The following is a 27,979-nucleotide window of genomic DNA, read 5'->3' on the forward strand; positions in this document are numbered from 1 at the left end:
TGGGTTACGATTGGCCCAGACAGGGGCATGAAACCTAGATGAAACCTCACTTAAAAGCTATTTTTAATAAACGAAGACTCAGTATGGGAATAAAGTAGAAGATGCTTCTAAATGTTCCTGAGTCTCAGCCAGAGAGAGTATATCTGGATTTTCTTGAACTATTATGGGGGAAGTCTCACTAGTACTGTTCTCCTAACAGTCACAACTCTATTCCTTCTAATAGGGGTTTGCTTTATATTTTTGAAAGCTACCATTAGACTGTGTTGCAGCAGACTGAGTATGTTTCCTATGATTCATGTGGAATGTGCTCTTCCCAGGATGTGGGTAGCTACCAGCTCAGACACAATATCAGAGTATTCTCCATCTGTTTTGTTAGCCCCTGATGCTGTCTGTCTTCCATTAGGGGTGTTTGGTGCCTGACTATGGGGTACGCTAGCCTGGTTGTATTTCATTTCTGTGTTTGGCTTATATTTTCCCAGACCCTTAATTTATCAGCTTTCAGTATCCTTTTCCCAATTCATTGAAGGGTCTAATTTGTATTCCTGGGGGAATTCTGCATGACTGTGCGTGCACAGAATTCATGGCCCCCGCAGATTTCTTTGCTTCCCCACAGAAAAATGACTTCTGACGGGGAAGCAAAGGGAAGCCGCAAAAGCGGTCATGCGCCCCTCCTTGCAGTGCAGACAGGTCAGTTTGGGTGCCTGGAGCAGCCAGTAGAGACATAAATCACCAGCAGGACAGGAGGGCTGGGCAGTCATGCATTTGAGAGAGAGAAACACTCTGTCCCTCTCGCTCGCTATTGTGGCATACTCATCATGGAGGGGCAGGGCTTTGGGGTGTTTCTGGGGAGGTAGGCATGTCCCCTCAGGCAGAGCAGAATGTAGCAGCTTGCCTGCTTAGTGAATTGTTCCCATTGTTCTTAGTGAATTCCCCCAGGAGTATAAAACTGGTGTAAAAAGTTTAAGGCTCCTTTACGTTGCCAGAGTGGTCTAAAGGAGCCTTATTGTAAAGGACAGGGTGGCCTCATAAATACTTATGGTGCTTTAGTGATTAGAACTGGTCTAAATTTTTGGACCGAAAAAATTTCCTATCAAAATGTGCTCCATGAACTGTTTGCTACTGACCTTTCTGGGGATGGTCAGTAGCCAATATAAATTGTGAATTTGAGTTCCCAGCCCTCCCTTGTTCTTCAGTTGCCTATGATGTAACACTGAGCATATTTGTTGACTAATAATTAGAAGTAAAGGGTCAATACTAGCTACATTACTATTAGAGGGGATTTGTGGTATTTCCTCCAATGCTCCTCTCTCCCATTCTTCATCCATTGGATTGTAGTTTACATAAATTACCAAAATAATTGAAACCAGAGTGATTATATGGTGTTAATTTAACAAATAAAATATGCAGAATTTTGCAGACTTTTAAAATATTGTGCACAGAATTTTATTTTTTGGTGCAGAATTCCCCCAGCAGTAAATTTGCCTTCCTTTGTCTCCCCTTCCCCTTAAGCATGTGAATTACAGTCTTCTTAAAAGAAGAGGCTGGGATTCTAATTCACCTGTTTGAATTTGGGAATGTGGCTCACATCCCAGTCTGATCTTTTTCATAATCCCCAACATAGTGTGGGGGCCTTGCCTATATGCACAGCATCAGTCCCTCCATCTGGTGTTATGACACAGCCTGTTCTCACCTGTGAGCTCCTTTGTGCAATAAAAGGCAACCAACATTGTTTTTTGGTGTCTCTGCCTTCCATTGTGACCCTCACCTGATGATATTGTGCCAGCTGCTCTTCAGATCAGAGCTGCATCTGGACTCCTTTCACAGTGGTGGTCAGATAGAGTGAAGCCGGGAGCTTTCAGCAGTGTGATAACAGCTTTCATCTACAGAGATGTGGCCATGGAGGATAGAGGTGGGTCTCAGCATGCAAAGCTGTATTTTGACCAAAACAGACAGGTAGCTTTGCATGCTGAGATCTGTGGTTGCTGTAGCTGCCCTCTCTACTTAAGATGAATGCAGCTGCAGTCAGCTACATTTTTGCAAACTTTTGGTGGACCTTAGTCCATTGTAGTCCTCTGCTGGGCGAGGCTTGGGTTGGCCTTAACTCTTCAGATCTTGTCTCTGAGTGGGACTAACAGTTGGGCTCCTCTTTAGTAACCCTGGCACAGAGGAGCCCATCAGGCCAGGGATGGGAGATGCCTGCCCACACTCTTGAGGTCAGAAGTCTCAATAGGTAACAGAGTTGTTGGCAGATCTAGATCAAACATATTGGGCTAAACAGAGAGTAGAGGAGGGAAAATTAGGAGAGACTTGGTTACAATGAGGTTATGAAGATACAGGATCCTAAAGCTGCTGCATCTCCAATGTGTAGCTGCATGTACATAAATACACAGGCATGAAGCACATACACATTGGAATAAGTACTCACCTACTCATGCATACTCTAATTTTGGTACATGAGAGAAGCTCTGTCGTGTTGTCTCTTCTGGGTTTGACCTTCTGATGGCTGGATGGTGGTACATTTAACAGGTACCTGGGCTGAAATTAAAAACAGAATGATAAAATACCTAGATGATTAGGGTATGGCAACCATGAAGGAAAATTATGTGTCACCGATCAGTTAGAATTCTTTGGGCATGTCAACAAATTAGTGCACACAGGACAACGAATTGCTATCATTTATTTGGATTTAAAAAAAGCTTTTGACAAATTCCTTCACAAGAGGGGAAACTCAGTAGTTCTGGGGTGAGAAGTTAAGTACTAGTATGGATTAAAAAGTGTCTAAGAGGCAGAAGACAAAGGGTAGGAATAACTGATTAATTTTCAGAATGGCAAACGAAGGTTAACAGTGGGGTGCCTCAAGGTTCATACTTGGGTTGTTTAATGGGGAGAGCAGTGAGTTGGCAAAATTTGCAGATGACATAAAGTTAGTTATTTAGGTTATTCAAGACCAGAAAAGACTGTGATGAACTCCAGAGGGTCCTAACAAAGCTGGGTAAATGGGTAGCACAATGGCATATGAAATTAATTGTTGACAAATGTAGGATGATGTACGTTAGAAGGAATCATTCAATTTTTCATACATGTTGATGGATGTAGGCATAGATCTTGCTGGGCATGAGTAAACTTGCACATAGCTTGATTTGAGTGCAAGGTTAAATTGTAAACAAGGGTGTGACAGGCTGTGTGCTGGAGATGGCATTTTCGGGCTATTTGAGATAAGTGGGAACACGCTGAACTGATAGGCTTGAAAGGTAAATAAGGTGAAGGACATAAAGCAATTTCTCCTTATGTGATCTGTGTGATGGCCAAACCAATCAGGTCAAGAAATATGGATGTTAGTAGTTAGGAAAAATATATATAAACTGTGTAGTGTGTGACATGATTTGGAATTGTAGTATCACTCTGTTTCTAAATCCCTGTGTCTGGCCCTGGCCTGTGTGGGCATAGGGTACAAGCCTAAGTGATGAGGGGACTTGAACTGAGTTTTTGGATCCCAGAGAACTGGATGAAGTGTTCTCCCAGAACTGGACGAGGTGTTCTGGATAAGCTGTGTAGAAAAGGTCTCGGATGGAATCCCAGCAATGAGTTCTAAATTAACTGTAATAACTCAGAAAAAAGACTTAAGCATCATTGTGGACAACTCAGTGAAAGTCTCTGCTCAGTATGTAGCAATGGTTTAAAAAAAACCAAACAATGGTAGAAGGTATAATAAATGGGATGAAAAATAACACTGAAAATATATAATGTCCTTATATGAATTGGAGATTCATCCTGATCTAGAACACTGGGCTACACCTGCAGCTGGAGAATTGATTTCAATGTAGTTATGCTGATTTACATCAGCTGAGGATTGGGATCATTGAATTCAGTTCTGGTCACCCTCTCTAAAAACAAATATAGCAGAAATGGAGGAAGTTCAGAGATGGCTGATGAGACCAATGAAAGGCCTGGAAAGACTTCTGTATTAAGAAAGATTGAAAAGATAGTGGGGAAATGAATAAGTGGGGAAAATGACAAAGGTACACCAAGTAATGAATGACATAGAGAAAGTAGATTGGGCACTCCTCTTCACCCTCTCACAACACAAGTATAAAGGGTCTTTTAGTGAAATTGAAAGGCAGCAACTTTAATACTGATACAAGGAAATAATTTTTCACAAAGTGCACAATTAACTCATGGAACTCACTGCCACAAGATATCATTGAGGCTGACAGTTTAGTGGGATTCAAGAAAAGATCAAACATATCTATGGCTAATTAAAATATTCATAGATACTATAGATGAGGTTTTGTTTGTTTGTTTGTTTCTAAAAAACCCTCAACAGTTGGGAGGCTTTTACAAACTGTTATCTGTCAGCTTCTGAAGCCTCTCTTCTATAGGATTCCCAAATGTTTAAGAAAAAAAGAAAAAGGTGAAAAAGAAAACAGTGGGCATAATAACCCACTTTACTGCAAGGGAATTTACAAATGGAAGGTGTCCTCTCTTGTTGATGTCCTACTATGGAATCTGCTAGTAAACTCTGTTTGCCTGGAGCAGTGTCTGGGAATCCCAGATTGAGGGATCCCGCACCTCATCTGACACCACTACAGACCTGCTCAGTTCCTGATCTTCACCTGTCCTCCATGGTAGTGAACTCCTGCTCTGGATAGATTATAACCAGCTGGCACTGCTAACAACATAGCCGCTTCAACAGATTGCTCACTGAAATTTGGGACTGTCTCAAAAGGTGACCTACAAAAAATATCATGGTGCTTACTTACCCATTGCTCAGGTCAGTGGAGAGTAGGGAGGCAGCTCGTAACAAATTGGACTGATGTCCATTAGGAAGTCAAAGGGAGTGGGTTGAACTAGACCAAAGGTGGGAATGGGATGGACTCTGTGGTGACTGCACCCTGCCTGATATTTCTGTGGACTGATAAGTTTCCGTCTTCCTACAGGCTGCTTGGCAGAATGTCCACAGAGGAGCGGCATCTCACCTCTAGCTGCGGATCCTTCATTAAGACTGAGCCGTCCAGCCCATCTTCTGGCATTGATGCCATCAGCCATCACAGTCCCAGCGGCTCCTCTGATGCTAGTGGTGGCTATGGCATCGCCATGGGTGGCCACCCAGACGGCCTGGACTCCCCACCCATGTTCAATGGTGCGGGGATTGGGGGTGGGTCCTGCCGTAAGCGCTATGACGACTGTGCCAGCGCCATCATGGAGGACTCGCCCACCAAGTGCGAGTACATGCTCAATGCCATCCCCAAGAGGCTGTGCCTGGTGTGTGGGGACATTGCGTCTGGCTACCACTACGGCGTGGCCTCCTGCGAGGCATGCAAAGCCTTCTTCAAAAGAACAATTCAAGGTACAGTGTGGTGGGAGAGGGAGCTCACACGTTCACTCCATGGGGGGCTGGGTTCCTGTGGTTGAAGAAGCTCTTGTACTCCTGTGGCACTTTAAAGGAGAGAAGGACAAGCAACAAAAATATACATAATCTATCCTCTGCTCCCCAGCACAGCTCTGCCAAGCCTCCTCCACCTCTCCCCCACCCCTGGATGTGACCCAAAGCCTTTATACTTGGTGACTCTGGGAAGCTTTGCTAGGTTCCCAGCTTTCAACATCATCATCACACGTGGCAAAGCTGTTTTCAAAATGTTGCTGCAGGAAATGTAATTCCAGGGAGTTCTCCAGTTTTGCAGTGAAGAGGCAGCACCCCTCCCCACTCCTGGAGTCACCCACTGATTTGTAGCTGGCAGGGGGGTTAGGGTTTACTCTGGGAGGGTATTCGTTTGGCACAGGCTCATCTGGAGAGCAGAATCCCTGCCTGCTGAGGGCATCAGGATAGGGCTGGGGCCTTGTTAGTAATGTTATGCATCTTGTGGGGAAAACAACAGTGCTCCAGGAAAAGAGGTTTTCACACAAACCTGTCAATCCTTTTTGCATCCGTTAAGTTCTGAAGCACTATAGGCCTCATGGAGATGCTGTATAGTGCACGCAGATACGGAGACACACTGATACCTCTCCCTTCTCAGCAGCACAGCACATGGTTGTAAAGATTTAGATGAAGATTTTCAGATGCTGGGGGTGGGGGGGTTAGACACCCAATTTCTGATTAGTCTCAGTCAGAGTTGCAAATTCCTTAATGTTCCTCACACATTCTTGTCAACTGCTGGAAATGGCCCTCCTTGATTATCACTACAAAAGGTTCCCCCCCCCCCCCCCCGCTCTTCTGCTGGTAATAGCTCACCTTACCTGATCACTCTTGTTACAGTGTGTATGGTAACACCCATTGTTTCATGTTCTCTATGTATATAAATCTCCCCACTGTATTTTCCACTGCATGCATCCGATGAAGTGAGCTGTAGCTCACGAAAGCTCATGCTCAAATAAATTGGTTAGTCTCTAAGGTGCCACAAGTCCTCCTTTTCTTTTTGCGGATACAGACTAACCCGGCTGCTACTCTGAAACCTGTCATTAAGTGGTTTTGAAAATTTCAACCTTGGCGTTTCAGTGTAAACAGCAGCGCACGCACCACAGTCCCCAAATGTGTGCACGCATGGACACAGACACAAACATACAGCCAGATATACCTGCATGCGTACCTACATGCGCACACATATGTACACCTATTACATACCACACACACACAAAGGTACACAGAAGAATTGTACATACACCTCTACCCTGGTATAACACTGTCCTCAGGAGCCAAAAAAATCATACCGTGTTATAGGTGAAACCGCGTTATATCGAACTTGCTTTGATCCACCGGAGCACGCAGCCCCGCCCTTCCCCCCTCCCCCTCCGGAGCGGTGCTTTACCGCATTATATCCAAATTCACGTTATATCGGGGTAGAGGTGTACCTGCAGGACCAGTGATGCATACCAGCAAAGGCACACGTGTATACATGTACACAGATATACCATGCAAATATAGACAAATACACACACACTTACAGGCAGGCTGCCATACACAGATACTTGTATGTCCATTCATATACATGTACCAGTATAAGCACACATGCATAGACACGCTGTACATACATTCCCCCCCTCTCCAATTGAAAAGATGGACAGCATCATTCAGCCTGCAATAGAAAGTGAATTGAATTTACTACAAAGACACCTTTGACTCTGATTAAATTAATTAAATATGTATGCGGGAAGGACACACGTTTTATTTGTACTCAGTGAGTGGTTCCCTCATATCTGATCACACCTCATTGCTGAGGATGCTGGAATCTGGACTGGACAGAGCTGGGCAGGGAACAATCCTCCATAGGTCTCTGTGGATAGACTGTTTCTATCTCTGATCTCTCTGATTCCAGGCATCTCTACTTACTGTTACACTCCCTGGAAATTAACTCTCCATTGCCCCAGACTGACATGGTCCATCTCCCTCTGCCTGGCTTGTCCTCTCTCATCACACCATGTAGAAAACATGAACCACTATGGAATGCCCAGCTGTTCATATGCAATATTTCTGTGGCTTGTCATTGCAGAGTTTTCATGGGTTGAATGTGAACTTTTACATCCAGTCTCACTTAGCAGCGCTGAGTGTCATCCCTCTCTTGATCCATTCTTGGTATTTCAGTTCTGAACATTTGGGCAATCAACACTAAAGGAGGGACTTGGGGAGGGGGATGACACACCGGGGGATCTTTGTATGGAAAGAGAGTAAAGGTTAACCCTTTAGGGGAGCAACACTGGGGAATCTCTGTAGCAGAGGAGAAGGCAGTCTTTACCGTACCCTAGAAAACTACCAGCCACAATAGATCAGGAGAGATGGGGAAAGACCAGCAGCTGTAGAGTTCAGAAAGAATGAGAGAAAGCGAAGGGGGAAGAGACAGTGTAATCAGAGACTCCACTAGCCTATGTAAGCTATCAGCTGATTTCATCCTACAGCACAGAGAGACCCGCTGAGTGCAGCAGCCTTGCTGGCTGCTCCCTAATTGTAACGTGTAACAGATGGGGAGAAGGAATAAGTGGGGATTTCTCTCACCCTGTCATCAGCCCATCTCAGGCAGCATCACATCCCTCTCTCCATCGGCTGGTCTAGCAGTTAGGGCACCAAAATGCTCTTATTCATCTGAGCTGCAGAGCTCGGTCTAATGCAGTTGAGACTGAGGCTTTTATTCCATCATGGAGATGAGGGGCAGAGGCAGAGAAGGTGATCAGATTGGAGGAAGCAGGGCCTGCTTGGGAGCCAGGGCGGTCTGCAGATTGCACGATCAAAAAAGGCTTTGCTGCAGGACATGTTGAGCAAAAGGAGAATGAGCTCTCAAGTGTGACAGGGCCCTATGTAGGGAGCAGTAGGAGGGAAGAGACAGAGGCTCTCTATATATCAGTAGCAACAGCAAACAGGTTTCCAAAAGCCTTATTCATCCTGCAGGTTTATTTCATTCACTAGATTTGATAACAAATGAGAGAATTTAAATCACCATCCAAGCTTCTTAATATACATGTGCGCATGTGTCTGTGTGCACCCGTGTGATGTATTTGTGATGTGTGTTTTGGTCTAACCTATTACATTGCCTGCCAGCACAGATCATCTTTTTTGTGGCTGTGATGTCAGAGAGAGGTGCTGTCTGATCGTGCAAGCACAGAATTGGGACTGGGGATGCAGATAGCACAGTGATGTGCATACTATAAGAACCTAGATAGACAGATACTGCGGATAGATTCTGTACTCAGTTCTGACACTGACACCCTTATGGCCTTGGACAAATCACTTCACTCCTCTGTGACTTAGTTTCCCAATCTGCAGAATTAATGACTTCATTACATGCATTTCTAACCTGTCTTCTTTACAGGCGTTACATGGGGAGCTAAAGTAGTAACATGCTACTGTACTGTTCTCTGCATGGTGCTAAATTCTGATTCCTGTGAACAGTGAGACCGAGTGCAGCATGTGGCCTCTGATTGCAAAGCAGAGTTTCATGCTGAGAGCACGTCACTGATGCTCCCTAGCCGCACTGACTCCCTGTTGATTTCATAGTGGAGTTGAAAGCTGCTGACCCCTAATTGGTTTGGGACTGAATTACTCGTCATATCCTCTCTCCCGATATGATACTGCCATAGCTGTGATCAAACAAGATGCCCAAGCTGAAGATCTTTTGATTTAAAGGACTGGCAGAGTGTTTTCTGTGAAAGCCCATCAGTTTTGGACCTTGCTTCCCTCTCCTAAACACATTGCAAAGTCCATTTCTTTCAGGCTCGGGAAGGTGATGGGCTGGGGGATTGGAGGGATAAGCTGTTTGCTATGTAGTTATCATGAAAGCTGGTCAGGAATTTTCCAGCTGAATGATTTTTCCAACAGAAAATGCACTTTCCACCAAAAACAAAATTGTGGGAAAATTTTGTTTTTTCTGGACATTTTTTATTTTTTTTCCACTGGGGAAAATCTAAATGAGATCTTTCATTTGGGGTAACAAAATATTAAACTGAATTTCCCAATCAGTGTATTGCCATGTAGGAGTTGTAGTTTAGGCCCCAATCCTCTCATCTTCCACAAAGCTGGGCTCCACGTGTCCAATAATGCAATGCAGATTTCCCTCTGGCTGAGTGTGCAGTGCATCATGGGAGTAACATGACTGTGGGTGCACTGTGGGAGATGTAGTCCAGCCACATAACCTGGCACGCAAGGGGCGAATGGGGGTGTTAGGCTCCCAGACTACAGCTTGCGTGAGGCAGTGTGCCAGTGTTAGAATATGCAGTGCGTTATTGATCAGATTCAAAGTCTTTTGGGTGAGTTCAATAAACTGAAATGAAACATTTTGATTTTGCAAATGTTGAAACATTTTGTTTTGATATTTCACAATTGGAATTTTTCAGAATGTCCATTCTGCAAAAATGTTGACTTTTCATCCTGATTTGGGACAAAAGCAAATGTTGAAATGTCGGAATTTCTCTCACAATGGAAATTCCAAATTTTGCTCTGCTCTAGTCATTATTAATTTATTCGTTTGGGCTGGTATTTTGATATATTTGATTTTTTTTTGAATTGTTAAAAAAAATTAGGGTTCTGGGTAGGCAATAAAATAAATGTAAATTGTTGTATTCTCCTCCCCACAAAATCAGCTTGTACTATGCTCTGGGTCTCCGACCCTCAAATCTAGCCAGTGTACTAAATGACAAGAGATACCAGAACCTACAGCTAGTGAAGACACAGACAAACAGAAACATTTTACATCATATTTTACCTGGCCAGGTTCTGGATCAGCCATATCTCTGAAAGTGAATTCCAAAGTGGAGAGCCCACTCATATGAATGCCCTGGATCCTGTAAGCATCACCCTCAGGACAAATAGCTGACTGTAGCTGCTATGGCAGGACATAGCAGGATGTGCAATTTCTGGAAAAAACATAGCTGGAGTTTACACCAGTTAAGGCTTAAAATGTGGATAATGCTAATCACCCACCTCATAGGGGTGGTAACAAAGTGCTTGTAACAAATCCGTGGATTTCTAGGGCTCTGTGGTTGTTGCTACAATGCTCAGAGAGGCCCCTGGGAACTTCATAGCAGCAGCAAGGATAGAATCCAGATCTTCCTGTTCCAAAATTCCAAGCCACTAGTGTTTGAGCTAAAGGAAATTTCCCCCTAGTGGTTGGCCCTATAGGGCTTAAGACACACAATTGAACAGTTCTGCTTCCATCCCGTAGAGAGCAGTGGTATGCATGCATATGCACACGCTAGCCCTCTTGTAAACTTATCCTCAGAGATTTATATGTTCTTTCTCAGCTGAAAGGTCACAACTTAGAAATAGGATTTTTTTTGAAAGCTCAGAACAACTTTTCCATTACAACCAATAAAATTGCATAAACTAATGTCAGCTATGTAGTGATTGGCTAAGTTATATCTTATGTCACAGTCAATGTTCCCTCTAATTTTTGACAGGCCGTGTGTGCAAAAAATTTCTTCTGTGCAAATTTTTGACAGGCCGTGTGCACAAAAAATTTCTTCAGTGCAAATTGTTGTGTGCGTGGTGTTTCGCCGTGTGCGCGGGGTTTAGGATCCGTGTGTGCACGCACACATGCACAGCTTAGAGGGAACAGTGGTCACAGTCCTTCCACCCATAATGAGAAGATGTCTTGAAATCAGCTGCCTTGAAATCAGACAGCATCTCGGACACCCCTGGTTTTCCTTTTTCTCTGAGGAGAAGAATCATGCAGACTGGCTCCATGCAGAAGCATATCTTCCCTGGGACTTTAGTAAAAATGTATTTTACTTGTTAAAATCCTGTGATAGTATTAAAATATAAACAAAGCAGAGACATGCTGGTGACTCAAGCTTGGCATTTGTGGCTACTGTCAGCAGACGCCCTTGATGGTATCATGCCTTATAAGTGTTTAGAATCTCACCCTTCCCTGCCATGAGACCTGGTTAAATGAAATTCTTGGTTAACCAAAGTGCTATTGCACAGAATCTGCTTTCTCAAAATCTCATTGTCCCGAAGATTACACCCATGCACACACTAGTCCTTGCCAAAATTTTCAAAAATAGGCTGTAACTTTAGGCTCCTGAATCCATATTTAGACACCTAAATAAATGGCAGTCGGGAGCTGAAAGGTGCTCACCAGTTTTGAAAATCAGGTCACTAAAATATGAATTTTGGAGCCTAATTTCAGGCTCCTATTTTTGAAAATCATAGTCACAGAGTGTATTTCCCCCCCCGACACAAACACACACACTCACCTCACTTGAATATAGCTGAAGGGATTTCCTTCATATTTTCATAGGGAGCAGAATATGAAGTTTCAACCCAAACAAGGAATGTGTCTGTAAATGATGCATGTGTAAAAGCAGTGGGTTAACACGGAATCAATTCTGCAAACTGTCACTTACACATAGTATCCGCGTTAACGTAAATCTGAGTGAGTTACTGGGAAGAGAGCACTGCTGAACTTTACTGGTACAGGGTGCCGCTGTATCATTTCCAGGTTCTTTTTGTGGTGGACAACCTTGATTGATCCAAGTGAACAAGTTCAGGAACCAAACTGGAACCCGAGATAAAAAGTAACTAAGTAAAACACTGATGGAAACTGGAATGACTGTGTCCCCTGACTTAGTTGCTTGTTGAATAGTCCAGTTTTATTCCCATTGAACTGTCCAAATGTTGGGACATCCAGGACTGTAGCCTGTATGGCTTTGTGCAGTCCTGACCATGCAGAACTGCTAAAGTGTAGATGCAGTATTCTGCACGTGACGTGTTGCTCTTTGATTGAACAAAATAATTTGTCTGCTAAAGTAATCTCTTATATTTAGGCCATTTTGAAGCTATTTCTGATTAAAGAAAGAAAATGAGAGGAAACGTCTCTAATGTTATGAGAAATGGAATAAAGGAAGAACAAGTGGTGTGATCTGAAATGGATGTGAGACCAATCCTGATGGGAAATCCTGCTTCCCACTTCCCATGCTCTATGGGACCGAAGAGTGGCATCATGCCACCCTAGCAAGTCTATGGCAGAGCCAGAAACTGAACCAAAGAGTCCTGCTCTAATCACTAAACAACACTGCCTCTCCTGTCTTTTAGTTTCATAAGTAATTTCTGATGTAAATAATGTGCAGATCTGTTTGGATCAGAGGTAAATACTGTTCTAAAGTGAGGAAAGCCCCTGTAATGAGAGACTATTCAGAACTGTTTCTTGGGAGCTTAGGTTTACCCATCTTCTACTCTTCCCTTCTGGCTCATATAATATTAAACACACACGAGGCGCACACACTCACCACAAATTCAAACACATGCAGATACAGACTCACATGCAGGAACAAACACGCACCCTTGCAGCTGCTCATTGACACGCACAGCCTCCTCCGCTGGCTGTCGCAGAGAATCGAGTTCTTTTAGCCTTCCTTCCCCAGAGCACCCAGTCTGTGGTGACTGAGCTGGCAGCGTGACCGCCAGCCAGCAGGAGGCTGCCGGAATTCCGATGAGTTAATCTCATCACTTTATCACAGGGCACTTACAGAAATTACAAGCCAGCGTGAGCAGCTCAGCTGTGCTGGCAGCCGGCCCAGGACCCATAAAAGAAATTGAGAGGAGAAAAAAAAAAGTCAAAGAACTTTGCTAAAGTTTTGAAGACAGTAGCTTTTCTTGGATGAGTTTTGCTTGGCTAACACTGACTGCGTCTTTCTCTCCTCTGTGGTGTCCTCCTCGCTTCACCCCCTGCAAAATGAAGAACCATTTTAGGCAAAGGTACTTCATCCCTGCACATCATCCTGTTTACAGCAGAGAACAGATTTGGGCCAAGTGACATCTGGTGTAATTGCACAGAAGTAAATGGAGTTTTACACTGGGGTGAACTGGCATGAAAGGGACATATTGAGACTGATTCTCCACTGGCTTGCAAGTTTGCACCTGTACAAGTGGATATAAAATGCTGTTCTGACTTAATACTTTGCCAGATGTAAATGACGACGCAAGGTGTGTGGCAGGGAAGAAAGGGGCACAGAAGCATGGATAGAATTAAAAGAGAAGCCAGGAAATGAAGGATCCGCTATGCAAGGGACTACTGCATTCCCATCCTGAAGGGTCGGTCTGAGAGATGAGCACCCTCCTTTTGCTCTGCTATGGCTATTGTACTGACTGTGGGGAGCCACTGGCTCTTGCATACAGACTGTAGCATTTACAGACTGGTACTCCATCTGACAGTGTCAGAGCTTTCTCAGGGTACCTTCATGTGACAGTCCCAATTTCTTACATGACAATTGGCTCCTCAAATTGGGAGTAATGTGAAGCGGTGAAATCTTTGCCTTAATCCATCTGTGATGACCTTGAGCTGCAATGTGAGGAGCCCTTGTCATCCACAGATGCAAAGTTTTGATATGAGGACGCACAAACCTCATAGCAGCATAGTGCAGTGTTGCTGCCTCATGAGGTGACTGCTGAAATCCCATAACATTATGGTGCTGTAGGCCTCTTAGCAGGAGGTGGGGCCTCATTTGGGAGGGCTGGGGTTTTGCTTGTGAAAGAGAGGCTTGGAAACAGAAAGACGGGAACCACCCTGACAAAATGAATCTGCCACGTTCTTCTCCTTCGGGGTGTTACTGCATACTCCTCATATGTGGGACACAGCAGCTGTGCAGCCCTGAGGGCAGGGACGCTGCACTCTCCAGTCTGTGGCTCACTGGATGTACAGGAACAGAAGTGGGAGTTCCTTTATTACCTTGGGACCAAGCCTGAATCTCAATTTCCAGTTTTCAGAGATATTTGATACTTAGACGGCTATTGAAATTCAGGTGCTGTACAATGCTGAGGTATATACTGAATGGAAGTGGCTTGTGCAGCTCTCTCCGCTTCCACACAGCGTCCGTGTCTCCGATCCAACTGTGTGATGGCAGTGCTGCGAGCATGCAGACGAGCGATGGCTGAGAATTTAACAGTGACGCTGGAGATCACTGTCAGGGTGCAGGGCTTACAAGACAAGAATCTGAAGGTGAAAGCTCTACATACTGCATGCAGACATCAAGTCTTTGTGCCTTTGGGGCTTACAGTGCTCCTGGCCCCATGCCACCAGTGTGGGACTGAAATTCTCCCACATAACACTGTGAGCTAAACAGCTGGTGAATCCTTCACTTTGAATTTCCCTTCTCTGCCCATCTTTAGCCCTCTTCCACTCAGATTTTCAATGGGCTTTATATGGGGTTGGTCTAACTAAACTTCACCTCTCACCCCATCCCCATGCAAAAGGTGGGTATTAGAGCATCCCCATTATACAGTGAGCTGTAGCTCACGAAAGCTTATGCTCAAATAAATTTGTTAGTCTCTAAGGTGCCACAAGTACTCCTTTTCGTTATACAGAGGGGGGACTTGTTGAAGATCACACAAGTCCACTGCAAAACCAGGAACAGAACCCTGGAGTCCTAACTCCCAGACTTCTGCTCCAACCCCACTAAATCAAACTCTCCCTCCCTGATGTGGTTATAGAAGCCAAGAGTCCTGACTCCCTCTCCCCTCTGCTCTAACACTAAATGAGTACTCCTTCCCAGGGCTACCAATGAAAATCCAGGAGTCCTAAATCTCAATTTCTGCTCTAGCCCACCAGAACAAACTCCCCCCACAAAACTGAGTATGGAACCTGGGACTCCTGACACAAAGCTGCCTGCTTTAACTACTAGACCTGCATTTCTTAAATACATTATTGCTGTCGATGTATCACTATCAAGCTTAGATTTCCAACCCCCTCTCTTCACCCCTTATACTGAACAGTCCTGTCCAGAAGTATCTTCTGAAGAGTGATTGGCAGGAGGTGAGACAGCCCCATTTGTTACAGTCTTTAACAGTAGGGTTAAAAAAGTTCTGTGATGCTGTGACCGGGCATTACAGCACTTACATCCTCATGTCAGGTCATTGTACCTGTGTCTGAGGTTGTGTTCTTGCTTCATGATAGTGCGCCATGTGGCAGGAAATAAATTTGGGGTGCTTTCTTTGCCCTTGGGTGTTGCAAGGGATGAACCAGAGCCCTGGCAGCTGGAGTGGGAGGTGACCTAAAAGAAGAAAGTGAGAGGTGCACCTGGAAACATGGGGGCTCTGTGTGCTGAGCTCAGGGACTAGAGGTAGGAACTGACAGGATCAATATCCCTCAAATGCAGTAGGAAGCCTCCATCCCTCTTTGGAGCAAAGTCCTCAGAAGAAGTCCCTGTTTGTAACAAAACCAGATTCTGTTTTCATTAAGAAACCAGAGTCTCTGGCCAGGTTTGCTGAAGCCCATGCACCTTTTGCCAAGTCCAGCGGCCAAGTTTCAGGAGATCTGCGTTCAGTTTCTAGTTTCCATGGGAAACCATTGGAAATGTGTTTGTCCTTGTGATTTTGACCCAAAACCAGGAAAAAAATCAGTATTTTTGGATAAATTTGACTTTGTGTTGGGGGTTCATTTGAACTCCAAATAAATTCAAAGACAAGATCAGGGGACATCAGTGGCACATCAAGTGAAACCAAAAAGGTTTGCATTATCCTTCCTGTAACCAAACCTGGGGTATTCCACAGGAATGTCCTACTCCAGATCGAGCACTTCCCTGCCCCTGCTATCCCATTGTACTGTACCAGATCATAAGCATAAGATCATTAGAGTCAGTGTGTGACACAGTGAAGAGAAAAGTCACTTCCCCAGCTCCCTGCCCCCCAAAAACAAAAGGTGGAAAAGATCAGCAAGAGTCCCAAAGCCCTGAGGGAAACACAATCATCACAGGAAAGGCTGAGACTAGGGCAGCAAACGGAACAATCCCCATGGGTTGGGCTCCTGGGGATACGGTTATAACAGTAAGGGATATGTGCCAATAATAACACCAGGTGCATTGATTAGACTGGTAAGCAGTGCATCTCAGAGACACTACATGGCTGAAGGCCAAGCACCCCCAGCTGGGCTTGTACTCTAATTCCACCTGCAAGTACTGCTTTTTATTTAATGTTTTCATTTTGCTTTTCTAACAAAGAAGCCCAGCCTGTGTGGTAACCCCAAACATTTTCACAGATGGAGTCGTCATCACAGTCCCCTAGTGTGTGAATGAAGGAACGGACAGTATGCATCTGGGTGGTGTAGGGGGTATAAGGGTATTACCCAGTGCAGGCAGGAGGCATTGTACTCTGGCCATGATAGTGATTCCTGCTGTTAGAGGGAACAAGGCCTCTTGAGTGACCATCTCTGTGTTTGATTGCAGGGAACATTGAATACAGCTGCCCAGCCACCAATGAGTGTGAGATCACGAAACGGAGGCGCAAGTCCTGTCAGGCCTGTCGCTTCATGAAATGCCTCAAAGTGGGGATGCTGAAAGAAGGTAAGATAGAGGGTACTAGGGACTTGGGACCACTCACTACCTTTGAGCCTGGGCCAGGCCTCGTACCAGCTTCCAGACTGACTGCACAGGGGCCTCCCTGGCTTTCCCAAGGTGCAGCCCTTATAAAGGACTCAGGAAGGACAACAATCTGTTTCTGCTAAGTGGGAAGATGGGCCCTATGAGGGCTAGTTTCAGGGTATGTCTACACTTACCTCCAGAGCGATCAATCCGGGGGGGGGGGTGTCGATTTATCGTGGCTAGTGAAGACGCGATAAATCGACCGCCGAGTGCTCTCCCATCAACTCTGGTACTCCACCGGAGCAAGAAGTGTAGGCGGAGTCAGTGGGGGAGCATCAGCAGTCGACCTACTGCAGTGAAGACACCCCAGTAAGTAGATCTAAGTACGTTGACTTCAGCTATGTTATTCACGTAGCTGAAGTTGTGTAACTTAGATCGATGCCCCCCATCTCTCCCCTTCCACCCCCATCCCCCAGTGTAGACCAGGCCTCAGTCTCCAAAGGGCAGGGTCCTTATGTTATATTTTGTATGGAGCTGCAAATCTGACAATTAGTGAGAGCCTGACCCATGATAGTGTACATTCCCCTTCTAAAGGAACCCCAGATGGGGGCACATCCCTCCCTCCCACAGTGACTTGGCTGAGTAACTGTACTAGTACCTGTACAACTGGAGGGAAGAGGGAATTATTGTTGTTAATGAACAGGTTGGGTTGTTTGTAGGGGAGGGTGAAGTTGGCATGAAGACATGTCACAGAGTGCAAGGAGGGTCTGGCAGCTATTCCATTCTGAGGGGAGGCTTTAAGAAAGTGATGGGGAAGAGACCTTTTTCCCTGAGCAGGTGGGTCCCTCTGCCCTGCATGCTCAGCCTGTCTCTCCCCTCTCTGAGCCTATTGATCTGCGCAATGTTCTCTGAGCAGCGCTCGGCTCCTTTCTTGTGCTGCTCTTTCCCCTCATCCTTGTCTATTCAAGGTGAACCACTGGGAATTCAGTGGCAATTAAACACATTCTTATGGATTGACTTTAAAGCTTCATTTCCCCAAGTTCCTTCTGGGAGAGGAAGGGAGGAGAGGCACTGCTTGTAATTCTCTGCATTGCTGTACCTGGCAAAGCACAGCGGCTTCAGCCTAACCCCAGTGAATAGCAGCCGGCAGTTGTCTGTGCAGGTCCAGCACGCTTGAGCCAAGGATGCCAGCACTTCACACTACTCACTTCCAGGCACGCCATCCTATGAGCCAGTGATGAATTGTAAGCTCTTGCCAGGAGGGTGTGTTGCTTTGCTGTGGGGTGCTGATACTTATCTCCTGGGAGACAGGCTGGTGGCAGCCAGTGCTGTTAGGAATGTAGATTAGATTTTAAACCCTTGCCTGTTCTTTGATGGATGTGTAATGTCTGGGGCTAGATATCTTCCTACCACAGCTCTCCAGTGACTGACTTTGTGAGGGTGTGAGCAGTGTACTGTCTGACCCTCCATGGCCTTGCCTTAGAAGGTGATGGAGTCTGAAGGATACATCAATCTGTTTATAAGAGGGATGCACCTACTTTTGGGTTAGGGGTTGACCCCCTTGATACCACTGCATTCAGTACTGCAGAAAATGAAGTATCCTCTGGTCTCTTTTGCTATTTCATGTTTATTGACACTTATTTGCTGTCGTGTCTTATGATACCAAACAGCCTTAATGGCAGAGTTCCTTACTGTTCTTCTTATAGGGACTGAAACTGCATCATTAAAATCAATCAGAGTTTTGCTACTGATGTCAGTGGATCTATGACTGGACCTGTAATATTTTAGATACGTAATATAAAGGTAGTTCAACAGTAGTATAATATATGTGCATATAATAATCTACGCCAGGGCGGAGGAGATTGGTTGAGTGATCTGAAAACAGATCTGGTATCCAGGATTCCTGGTTTTGACACAGACTTGCTGGGAGAGTTAAGGCATGCTTTTCCACTCAGTTCCTCAGTTTCCCCATTGTAAAATAAAGATCATACTGACCTGGTTTGCAGGTGGACTCTGTGGATTGATTAGTTAACTTACGTAAAGTCCTGTGGAAATACAACATATTATTATATAGAATTCAGTCAATACACATTTTTAAAAGCCAAAGCCAAAAAGGGGAAAAAATGGTTTTATAGTACATGGTCTCCACAGAGTCAGGAGTTTCTGGAAAGAGGAAATCCATAATTGTTTGACTTTCTGCTCAAAAATGGAGAATTGACAGAGGATTTCGATTATAAAAGGTTCATTGGTCTTTCCCATCTCTGATTTCTGTGATTCTATTAGATCATCCACTCCATCTCCCAGCCAGGGCAGGATTGTTCCCCTTTGTACATTTTCTAGTGCTTTGTCCGGTCTAGTTTTTAAAGTCCCAAGTGGCAGGGTTTCCCTGGAGAGATTGCTCTGATTTCTTGAAGAGCTCACTGTGAAGAAGTGTATCTGGATACCCATGCTAAGTTTCCTCCATTTTAATAATTTCATCTAATTATTCCTAGTTCTCCCCACTCCCTTATATCACACCAAGTAACTCCCCTCTCTCTTCTTGGTGTTTACCCCTTTCAAAAGACTGTTAACACATTTCTCCCCCCAGCTGCCAGGAAACGAGGTGGGCACTAGAGACTACAGATGGTCTAATGGTTAAAGCAAAAGATCAGGGAGTCAGGACCCTGGTTCTATTCTCTGATGCCCCTGTGGCCTTGGGCAACTATTTTCTGTAATGGTTCAGTGTAAAGACACTGACCATCCTCACAGGAGGGTTGGGAGACTGCACTGGTTAATATTTAGTTCAGCTGCTTTGAGATCTTTGAGCAGTAGGTACTACAGAGGGGGAAAGTATTAATTTTAATTTATTGTATTACATATTTATACCTTCCTGCCTGCTCGGCACTTGAGTTAAGCCAGAGGGATGTCTGGGGACAATATGTAGAGGTGACACGAAGAAAGCTGGTAATGATTCTGAGCCTGCTCCTGTTGGGATCCATGGCATGATTTCCATGGGAGCAGGCTCAGACCACAGTTGGTATGTGTGGGCATGAGCAGGAATACACATGCTCCCCCCTGCATCAGGTGAAGATGGAATGATCCAGTAGGATGCATTGATATGACTGTGCCCCTTTAAGACCCAGCAAGACTATCCCTGGGATGAACACAGCAGTGCAGGTTTGTTATGGGGGAAAGTGAATGAGAAACAGGCAGGAAGGGAGCCAAGTGAGAGATCAATAGGTTTCTCAGATATCCCCAGGTCACTTTCTTTAAGAGAGCCCTGATCAATGGGCTGCAACCAGGGAGTTGCACAGGCACCGGAGTTTTGACATCTCAGGTTCTTCCAGCGTGATGCAGCAGAGCATGGGAGACTTGCTAGGGAGAATACAACATGGTGCAGAAAACTCTTTTTGCAGAGCACATCTGGCTCCTATTCCTAAAGCATTTGCTTTTTGTAGCTTTTTTGCCTGTGAATCTCTCTCTCTTTTCATCTAGAGCTTACCCCAGTTAGTACTAATTGGCCCCCTTGTTGGCAGTCTCAGCAGAGAAGCCAAGGCTGTGTGGACCTGAAATTCTACCTAACCGCCAGAGAAAGGCATGTAACCTGGGAACTCTGTGCTACTTGTGCTGTATTGTTTGGTGTCCCTGCCTGAATTACATCAGGGGACAGTGGTTGAGAACCTTTCACCATCTCCTGTGCAGGGCCAGGCACTATCCTGGTCCATGTGTTCCTACTGTGCAAAGACTGGGGAATCTAGAGCAAACTGGTACAGATTCCTGTGTACCCCACACACAGGACAGTGGAACTGGGCCTGTAAAGGGAGAGCATATGCTGCTGCTTGCAAAAGAGAGGGGATGTTCAAGACTGTGCGCCCCCACCGGCATTGTCTGTTTCAGACACACAATTGCTGGAACGTAGCTCCTCCTTATCCCACTCCAACACAGGCAGTGCTTACAGCACAGTCTTGCCTGAAGTGCTTATACTTTGCTACCTCCTGATCATGGATTTGTGGATCTCTGGAGTGCTGCAGATATGACTCTTCTAATCCCTGTCTGTGCCGTATCAGCTATGGGGAGAATAAGCCTTTGCTACTCATCCCTCAGTCAGCTGTTGTGTTTCTTTTTTCTAAGAGTTTTTCAGTCATGCTCACAGTTTCTTTGTCTAAAAGTGGAGGAGAAGGATGTAATTTCAGACAATGTTCATGTAAATGGGTTCAGAGAAAGGGGGATTGGTTCCAGATGGAAGCTGATTGGATAAGGTCTCCCAGCCCAACTTCTCCATCTTTCTGATACTGCACTGAGGTCACAATCCTATGTTTGTTACCTCATAGGGTGTTGCTATGGAAATGACTATGGTGTCAGTTTTCCCTGAAGGAGCCAACAGGAGAAGAGGGTGCCAATCCTTTGTTTAAACATAAACAGCGTGAGCAGCTACAAGACATGGGAAGGGGGATGATGTATGGCCAGTGAGAAGCAGCTGCATGTTAAATTCCCCCTGGAAAAATCCCTTGTTGAGGGGAAAGGGAGTGGGAGGAGGCCTGTTTGCTGGGATCACAGGAAACCTCACCACAGACAAATGCGCAAAGCGAAGAAGGAGAGGAGCTAGAAGTTGCCAGAAGTATTGAGGGCACAACAAAGATACCCTCCAGCCCCATACTAGGTGAGCTCACAGGCAGCTTATTGAGCAGAATGGCCCTAGGAGTTCTCTGACACAAGCCTTTCCTTCTTCCTTGTGTGGTCATTCAGCCCTTTGTGATATCCCACTGAGACCTTTCCCCGCAGGGAATGCTTGCCTTGTCCCTGAAGCCGTGTAAACGGCAGGTGGCTGCCACTGCTCACAGTTCTGTGTTGGTGCCTCTTATTCTCATTGCAGCTTGGCACACACCTGGCAGGCTACCAAGGCTCAGCCCACTCAGTCACTTTTCACTTTGAAAGAGAAACTGTTTAATCTTCCAAAGGCCCCGTCCTTTCAGTGCCTGCTCCCTCGATGCTGCTTTTAGCTCCACTGCACTTCTGCAGCAGCATTTCACACATCTAATAGGAGTCAGAGAAACTCTGAAGGGAAAAATGCTCTGAAGTCAGGAGTGCCAGATCCCTTCACAAAGCACATGGGTGGGGCGGGGGAAAGAGGAGGGGTCACCAAAGTGCATAGCCCTCTAATAATCCTGTCATGCTTTGCTGGCTGGCTGGCCATGGAGAGCACATCCTGCATTCTTGCTGTTTTCTTTCTCAAGTGAAGCAGTAAGAATCTGTTTTATGTTGCTAAGACTTAGCCATCTTCTGCTCCCTGCAAGCAGTGTGCTGAGACTCATCTCTTTTGAGTCCCCACTCGCTGTAAGGACTGGGAGCAAGTCTCTGAAATAGGCTAATGGCCTCCATCCAGTTCCTCGTGGACTGGTAAAAACTATCATTACAGTTGGTACTAACTGGCTCCTACACTGGCACTCTCAGCAAATAAGCCAAATATTGATTGGGCTATGGAGCCAGGAGCCCTTCTCACTCTAGAGATGGTCCCAGAAGACCACGGGTGGGGATTAACACTACCACTGCTCATGCTGTACCCATTATTCTGTGGATAAACAGAGGTGCTTTGCTCTCCACAGATGTTAATTACACACATTTCACCAGCCTCAAATTTGCTAAAAATACTGCTTGTAAAGGACTGAGAGTAAGTTGCTCAGGAGGGGCAGTTTCTGAAGCTGCTAGTTCAGGAAAAATGATTCCATAAAAGGATCTGAAATCTGTTCAAACTAAACCTGGTACTCTGGGGAATTGCAGATTGGTACCAGGATGGGGTTTGTCAGATGCCCCTTCTGATCTGGTGCCTCCATGGCCACTGCAGGAACCTGTATGCTGTCTCACCTGGCAGGTATAGTATGAGGGAAGCTTTCCCCTGAGGCAAAGGAGTGTTCAGCTATTGCATAAAGCAGACAACAACTGTAGTCTCCCAGATTTCCAGCATTTTACCTATAAGAACTAGAGTAATAAAGGCAGGAATGGGAACTTCCATCCTAGGGCAAGAGCTGTTGCTCCGTGAAGATTCTCCATACTTAGCGTGTCTGGGAAGGGAAGTGTTCTTCTTACTTTCCTGCACCAATCGCATTGCACCAGGATTCTGAGGACTCCCCCAGTGACTGTGCAACTTGTGTTTCTTTGTGAGATGGGATGTGGTGAGACTGACAAATGCAAAGAAGGTTCTTTTCATAGCAGAAAGAAGAGGCTGGGTCTCCAGGAGCAGAAGAGGGACTCTCATCAACAATAAGAGACTCCCAGAAGACACTCTGACTTGGCAAAAATGGGATATGATTTATTTTCCTCTCTACATATTCCATTCTCCCAAGAACTGGAACTTCCATGGTACAGGAATCCCAGTTACTGAGATTCCAGAATGAGCCTTTCCTTTGCTACCTTTTGCTACTTGTCACACTCGTGAATTTGCAAAGGACGTGACAGAAAATATGTTAGGGCTTGTCTATGCTGGCTTGTCTACGCTGTCAGTGAAAAAACACCCCCCTGAGCGCAGCAAGTTGCAGCCCTGTAAAGCGCCAGTGTAAACAGTGCCCGAGCTCTGAGAGCTACGCCCCTCGTTGAGATGGGTTTTTTTAGAGCGCTGTGCCGTGACCACACAGTGTTGCTGTGGCAGAGTTGCCAGTGTAGACTAGCCCTTAAAATTGAACAGTGTGTCCAAATTCTTTCTGTTGCCAATCTCACAAGCTCTTGGACTCCTCTCTTCCTAATCTAATCTCTTTCTGGTGCACTCATCATCTGAGTACCACCATTGTGGGGCCAGGTAGTGAAATAAAATATGAATGGGAAGTAAACAATGACCACAGAATTGACCCAACTATCCTTTCTGTTAACTGTATACCTTCCCAGCACATTTCCAACTGCCATGGGAATGGTCTCAATCCTAGGACCTTCCAACCTTATACCAACTCGATCTTTTTGCTCTCCAAGCCTCTCCATGTCCATGTATTTGGGAAGTAGTCACTGTTCACTTTTAGTGATGAGAAGAATGGAAATCAAACTCATCTCTCACCCCAAACAACTGTCCCTTGCTACTTGACCTTCTTTCTGTGAACCCAGTCTGTGAGCTGTGAAGTCCTGTAGACAATGGCACTTTACTCAGGTTTAGCCTCCATTTTGCTGTTCCCAACCCAACCAGCTGCATGGAATGGCAGGTGCCACCCAGTGTTTGTAACAGAAATAGATTCACTTCTCACCCAGGGCCAACCCACATCTCTCGTGATGTGAATAGAATATGGTGGTCTTGTAACTAAATGGGAAATGGCAGGCATCAGTGATCTCAATCCACTTCCATTTAATAACCCTGCACAAAACCCCAGAAAGCTGGATAAACAGTAGAGCTTGCTTCCAGCAGAGTAACCGAATCTGGGGTGTCTCTTTTCTGTTTAAGTTTCAGAATCTCTCAATAGAGCAAAGTGTTTCCAGAAACCTCCCTCCTCCACCTCCTGCCCCCATCCTTGTTTTCAGACCATGAGTTTCCTAAATGATATTTGATTTCAGTGAAAGCTCAGCTGGAATCCATGCAATATGCTTGGGCTGTCTCGGTGCTTCGTGGGAAGGATGAGGACTCCTCTGGGAATTCTGGGTAATTGGGTTAGTGGCCAGCTCATGTCAGGAAATTAAAAGGCAGCCCCGATCAGGTTGCTGCTGCAGGGATTTAATGGTTTTGTATTTATAGAGTATTCTGCCTCTAGCTCATGCCAGAAATATCACTTTTCTAAGCATCCAAATGAAGAAAGAGAATGAAAAACAATTTTTCTTTCTCTAAAATACCCCTGTGCTTAAAAACAAACAAACAAACTCCATGCCCTTTAGAGCAGGAGCCAGGGCCAGTAACACTTTGATGTCTGTGTCACCCACACCCTGAGTACCTACCATTGTAGGAATATAGAATTTATATACTGGAGCCACATCATTGGTCCATCTGGTCTGGTATGTCAGCTTCCTGCCATAACAGATCAGACCACTGGCATACCTGAACAGACTATTAGGTTACCTGGTCCGGTTTCCCCCACTCTGTGTATCATTGAGCTGTCTAGTTTGGTATCTAGTCTGCTGCCAGAGTGAATTGGACCATTGCACCAGCAAACCTGGTGTCCCGCTTCCATTAGTGGTATATAGCTCTTGTTTCAGAAAAAGAGCTTCAGGTCTGCACCAGGCACTCTGCAAGTGGCATTTATTTTAGGGGACTTCGGAGAGCTTAATAGATCTAACTCCCATCCCCCCTCTCTCCCCCCCCCATCTGCTTTTCCCACATCAGGGGGATTCTATTCAGTACTTCGACAAAATGGACATTGGGAAAGGAGACATCTGACATCCTGGTGAAGGTCCCAGCTCTGCAGAGATGTCCAGGCCCATATGGCTACATGTTAGCCAACTAAAACCGTTTTATGAAAGCAAGACTGAGCTCCAAGCAGGGGTGGGATTATGCTAGATACCTGCTTCTCTGAGCCAGTTAAAGGCACTTGGATAAAATTTTCAGAAGTGCCTACTAGGTCTCATTTTCAAAAGTGACAGACACTCGGCAGCCTATGTCCCATTTATTTTCCAAGTGTCTAAGGCCCCGATCTTTAAAGATACTTTAGTGCCTAAGTTCACCATTAGCTGCCACTGACCTTTTCAAAGCTGCTGCCAAACCCGTAGGCGTCTGAGGCCCCAGGCGGCTAAGCTTCCACCAGTCAACATTTGCCTAAATGCCAAATCCATCCCAGTGGCTAGTGAGCTACTTGGAGCCTTAACTCAAGCCAAAGCAGCCCCGTACCTAGATTCTCAAACTCAGGGGAATGCCTATCTTGCCAGCAGGGTCTGATCCCATGGGCATGTGCAGAGCGTGCCTAACACCTGTCACCTGCCAGCCACCACATCAGGAGGGCCAGAGGCAGGCCACCAATAGGGGGTGGGACGGCCAGGGGTACATGCAAATGCAGGGCGAGCACGAGAAAGGTATTGAGTGTGAGCAGGAGAGAGAGAAAGCAAGAGATATTTTCGGCTGCTAGGGTATGGGGTACCTAAGCTGCTGATTTGGCATAGGTACCTACCTCCAGGAGGGGGGCTCACAGCTATGGCATTGTATGAATACCCGTGGTAGTGGTGCACGGGAGTAGAAGCTGTACCTGATTCCAGTTAGCCTGTGAAAGCAGCTTCTGGCCTCTGTATCCAGGGCACAGCCATGCGGTGGTGCAAACACTAGGGCATCACTCCCTGGCCTATGCATTTCTCTTAGAGCTCCATTTAATTATGTTCTTTTCAATCTGCGTACCAATCATCCCATCAAAGCCACTTGGCAAAATTCTGCTGTGAGCCCTTCGGGCTGGGATAGATCGCTCTGTTACTATCAGTTCAGGAGCATGTGATAGGACTCTATAGAAAGTGATGTGAGGCTAGTAATTCGATGTGACAGCTGATATTGGGCCTAGGCTGCATTTCCCACTGGCCAAGGCTGAGCTTCACAGAGCTTTTAAGAGTATTTTTAGCCCCCAGAATATAAAAGAGAAACTAAACCTGATTTCCCGTGCTGCTGCCTCTGCACACTCGGCTATTTTTACTTCCGACGGACTAGGCGTGGGTCCAGCTTTTAAAAAAAACGCTGGAATTATTTTACTCCCATTAAGAAAAAACCCCCAAAGCCTGATGTTATCAAGTCAGTGAGGGGACATGTGATCTTGAACTCGTCAGGCAGATGTCTCTCTGAGGGGGCACAGCAGAGAATTGCAGGGAGCTTGAACAGATCAGCAGATTGGCTCTTGCACTGCAGAGGCTTGGCACTGGTACAGACTTTTTCACGTGAGCTCCTGGAACACGAGTGGCACCAACAGGATGGTTAGAAAACTGACAGCCCTAACCAGGGCAGAATGATGGGTTGAAAAGGACCAGGCAAACACCCAAGTCCAGGGCCTCCACCTTCCTTCATCCTGGGACCCCCTTTGGGATAGGGCAGGCAGGGGAACTAATAACATACACCTCTAATCAAAGAAAGCCAGACAAACATGGCAGACGCTGGTCAGAAGGGAGTCTCGTGTACGTGTCAGGGCTAACACAGGTGTTCCTTTCAGAGGCGACAGGACTGGAGTGTGCCCTTCCCTTTGTTACTGCACAAGTAGATCTGTGGGATTGTTTACATTCTCAGCACAGAAAGCATCCATGTCAGAAGGAGCCCCTGCCCTAAAACTGGAATAGAAAAAGCAGACTTCCCCCCAAACTTTCCCATGCCAATGTGCCTCACACCTGATGCGGAGGGACTCCCTCTAGGTGTGAGGAAGGAATTCTGAAGCCCATTCTGTCTATGCCTCTCTGCTGAAGCTGCCAACATGGGGGCCAGTGAGTGCCAAGTCCTGGTGGTGATTTTCTGATGGGTACATCTGTCCTGCTGGGAACTGGACTGTGGTGGCCCCTGTGTGAAATGAGTTGGAAAGTCATAGAGCAGCTGGAGGGTAACAAGTTTCCCTTGCTCCCATCATGGGATGGGTTGAAGGCAGCAAATCATGCGTAGGTGTGTCCACTAAAGGCTTGGCTGCCTCCCACAAGTATCTGCATACCAGGTGTCACAGCCTGCAATTCAACCTCAAAGGAATTAAGCAGAATGCTTAACCACCATGTGATTTCGGATTGACATCCATATGTTTCCAGGCCCTGCACAGCCTGGTGTCCTGGCTCGTCTGTGCCTCTCATCTCATCTCTGTTTGCTTCCTTTACCCTCCTTGTTCTACTCAGGCTCACAATTTGTCTCCCTTTTTGTTTCTTTCTCCCATTCTTATCTCATCTGACTGCTCCGGGCCTGGCACTGCCTCTCTAGCCCCACCCATCCTGCTTTGGACTTGACACTGCCTCTCTGTGACTGCACCCATGCTGCTCCGGGCTTGGCTGTGCTTTTCTCACCCCACCCACCACACGTCCAGTCCTTCTTCACATCTCTCTTGGAACCCCATTTTAACACCCTTCTTCTTCCCTCCCCGCTTCCTTGTAAGAGGCAATAACAAAATCAGACAATAAACAAACCAAACAGAAAAGTAACAAAACCCAGGGAAGTGAAAAGTTCAAGAGAAAAGTAAGCGCTCTTGTTATCAGCTGAGCTGCCTTTGTGTCTGTATGGGACTGTTAAGACTGTAAGCTCTTCAGGGCAGAGTACTTCTCTTGTTACTTGTCTCTCCACTATCTTGCACACTGTTCCCAGGATTGACATGCAGTTTGTTGCTTGTCACGC

The 27,979-nt window shown here is 45.8% G+C and overlaps 1 protein-coding gene across 1 annotated transcript in view; it reads left to right on the forward strand.

The window, feature by feature from the left end:
* ESRRB (estrogen related receptor beta) overlaps positions 1–27,979 on the forward strand; it is a 166,408-nt gene that overhangs the window by 107,760 nt on the left and 30,669 nt on the right. Inside the window, exons 2-3 of the mRNA XM_073349257.2 lie at positions 4,938–5,347; positions 16,639–16,755. Of these exons, the coding sequence (XP_073205358.1) occupies positions 4,938–5,347; positions 16,639–16,755 (527 nt within the window). The remainder of the gene's footprint in view (positions 1–4,937; positions 5,348–16,638; positions 16,756–27,979) is intronic.

Source organism: Lepidochelys kempii, chromosome 6 (genome assembly GCF_965140285.1).
Source record: "Lepidochelys kempii isolate rLepKem1 chromosome 6, rLepKem1.hap1, whole genome shotgun sequence".
In the NCBI taxonomy this organism is placed as follows: Eukaryota; Metazoa; Chordata; order Testudines; family Cheloniidae; genus Lepidochelys; species Lepidochelys kempii.